Genomic DNA, 2,500 nt, shown 5'->3' with positions numbered 1-2,500 from the left:
TTACCCCAACTAGCAAATTTTGGACACTAACCATAGTTTAACCATGGTATTTTTTAGTAAAACTATGACTATACAAATGGTAGTCAATATGATAAAAACACAGTTACTACACTTTTACTATAGTAAAACCATGGTTAATTTTCATAAGTAAAAACTATCCATTATTAATGTAAACAAATTTTATCAATCAACTATTAATTAAATATATTTTACTGTCTTAATTGTTTACATTTTTATAATGCACTATCTTCTTGTTGATTCACCAGTTCACATTTATAACTGAACTCTGCATGTTTGCAGCGTAAAAACATGGATAGATTTTCACATTGGTCCGATCAAAAACAGCAGCTGTACCAGCAGGAGGCACTTTTTAAGTGGCAGAAATACAGCGGTTTCCCCAGTAACGGCAGAACACAAAGCAACGGTTTCCCCGGTAACGGCAGAACACAAAGCAACGGTCTCCCCGGTAACAGCAGAACACAAAGCAGCGGTTTCCCTGGTAACGTCAGAACACAAAGCAACGGTTGCCCCGGTAACGGTTTCCCCGGTAACGTCAGAACACAAAGCAACGGTTTCCCCGGTAACGTCAGAACACAAAGCAGCGGTTTCCCCGGTAACGTCAGAACACAAAGCAACGGTTTCCCCGGTAACGTCAGAACACAAAGCAGCGGTTTCCCCGGTAACGTCAGAACACAAGCAACGGTTTCCCCCGGTAACGTCAGAAACACAAAGCAGCGGTTTCCCCGGTAACGTCAGAACACAAAGCAACGGTTTCCCCGGTAACGTCACAACACAAAGCAGCGGTTTCCCCGGTAACGGCAGAACACAAAGCAGCGGTTTCCCCGGTAACGGCAGAACACAAAGCAGCAGCAGCACCAGATTCTGAAATGTGCAGCGTTTGTGTTTATTTCATAAATTCAGTCTTTTGCAATTTAATCGTCACATTCAGCCATATCGTAATTCTTGTCCCCACATTTAAGACCTCTTGAAATCATAATTAATTCAGCCCCCGGAGCCGTGTGAGGCACTTTTTATGATGGATGGATGCACTTTATTGGACTTCTTTTGGACTACTGAAACATAACACCCATTCACTGCCATTATAACGCTTGGAAGAGTCAGACTTTCGTCTGAAAGAAAAATGTCATATACACCTAGGATGGCTTGAGGGTGAGTGAATCATGGGGTAATTTTAATTTTTGGGTAAACTATCCCTTTAAGTGTTGTTTTCTGAGAAATTGATCAAAATGAAGTGAGTTCATGATTAAAACATGAACAAATATCCATCAATGGGCTCCGAAAAAGAAACTTCATTCAAAGGGAAAAGACATTTTCATTCCTCACTGACAGATATCGGTTCTTGTTTTAAGCATAAACTCACTTCATTTTGATCAATTTCTGGCTCCACATCTTCATTTTGCATCTCCGGTAAACGCATCTTGATTTAAGGATGTTTAGATATTTGTGCTGGAAAGGAAGGTATTCATGTGTTGCAGTGTTTAATGCCACGACTTACAGACTTTCTGCTCTGATTTAAGAGCTTTCATTTGCGTAAGGGTGAATTAAGACTCGCAGAAACCCTGAAAAACACCCTATAAAAGTTTTTAAAGACGTTTATTTGATGGTTCAACACAAACCACATCAATATGATCCGGGTTGTATTTTCTTCTGTTTATGTTTTTAAGGCTGTCTGCATGAGGATATGATAGGATGAGATTTAAAGAAGCCGTTAGTAGAGCTTCATGCGTCTGCAGGTCTTTGGTGCATCAGTGTGTTACAGCTTCACTCCACACCACCGAACACTGATTCATTAACAGGACTATTCATTAATACTGCGGAGTATAATCACCTGCTTTTTAGTTAATTAGTCCCTCTAATTTGTAGGGGTTTGAGTCTCACTCCTGCAGCACACACTGATAAAACGCAGGAAGACTAACTTCATCTTCCGGGAGGATCCAGTGGCGTCGTCTCAGTCCCAGACGAACACGTTCGGCTCACCTGAAGAGAAAACCTACGGCGTGTGAAAACCCACCCGAGACCACCGTGTAGCCCTTCTCCAGCAGCGCGTCGGCCATGGCCTTCGAGTTCTTCAGAACCTGAGCGATGTATTCACGAAACATGGGCGTCGTGGCCTGAAGAGAGAGCGAATGAAGAGCTTTCAATTATCAAACATCATAAACAAGCTCCCAAGTGCACCGGGCATTGTTCAGGAGAAGATGAGAGAGAATAGAAGATGATTGACAGACAGAGAGAAGCTCCAGGACTCAAATGATGCTGCATATGAAACTACTGGATATTAATTCAGCATATGAACCGCTAATAAACACAGTGGATCAAAGTAGAAAGTAGTAATCGACCGATATATCGGCCGATATTTGGCTTTTTTTTTTTTAATTAATTATCGGCATCGGCCAATCATGTCAGAATCCTGTCAGAAGCAGGACTTTTATTTTGACAGCGCTGAGAAACAAAGGCAAACACTACAATACTTTACATTTAC

At 41.5% G+C, this 2,500-nt stretch overlaps 1 protein-coding gene across 1 annotated transcript in view; it reads right to left on the bottom strand.

Moving 5' to 3' along the window:
* The window catches only part of LOC109051580 (serine hydroxymethyltransferase, mitochondrial-like), a 26,233-nt gene that overhangs the window by 5,247 nt on the left and 18,486 nt on the right, over window positions 1-2,500 (bottom strand). Inside the window, 1 exon segment of the mRNA XM_042759039.1 lies at window positions 2,033-2,132. Within this exon segment, the coding sequence (XP_042614973.1) occupies window positions 2,033-2,132 (100 nt within the window).

The sequence above is a fragment of the Cyprinus carpio genome, chromosome A6, assembly GCF_018340385.1.
Source record: "Cyprinus carpio isolate SPL01 chromosome A6, ASM1834038v1, whole genome shotgun sequence".
Taxonomy (NCBI): Eukaryota; Metazoa; Chordata; class Actinopteri; order Cypriniformes; family Cyprinidae; genus Cyprinus; species Cyprinus carpio.
Note: the sequence above shows the minus strand (reverse complement) of the source record. Positions and strands in the feature narration are given on the sequence as shown.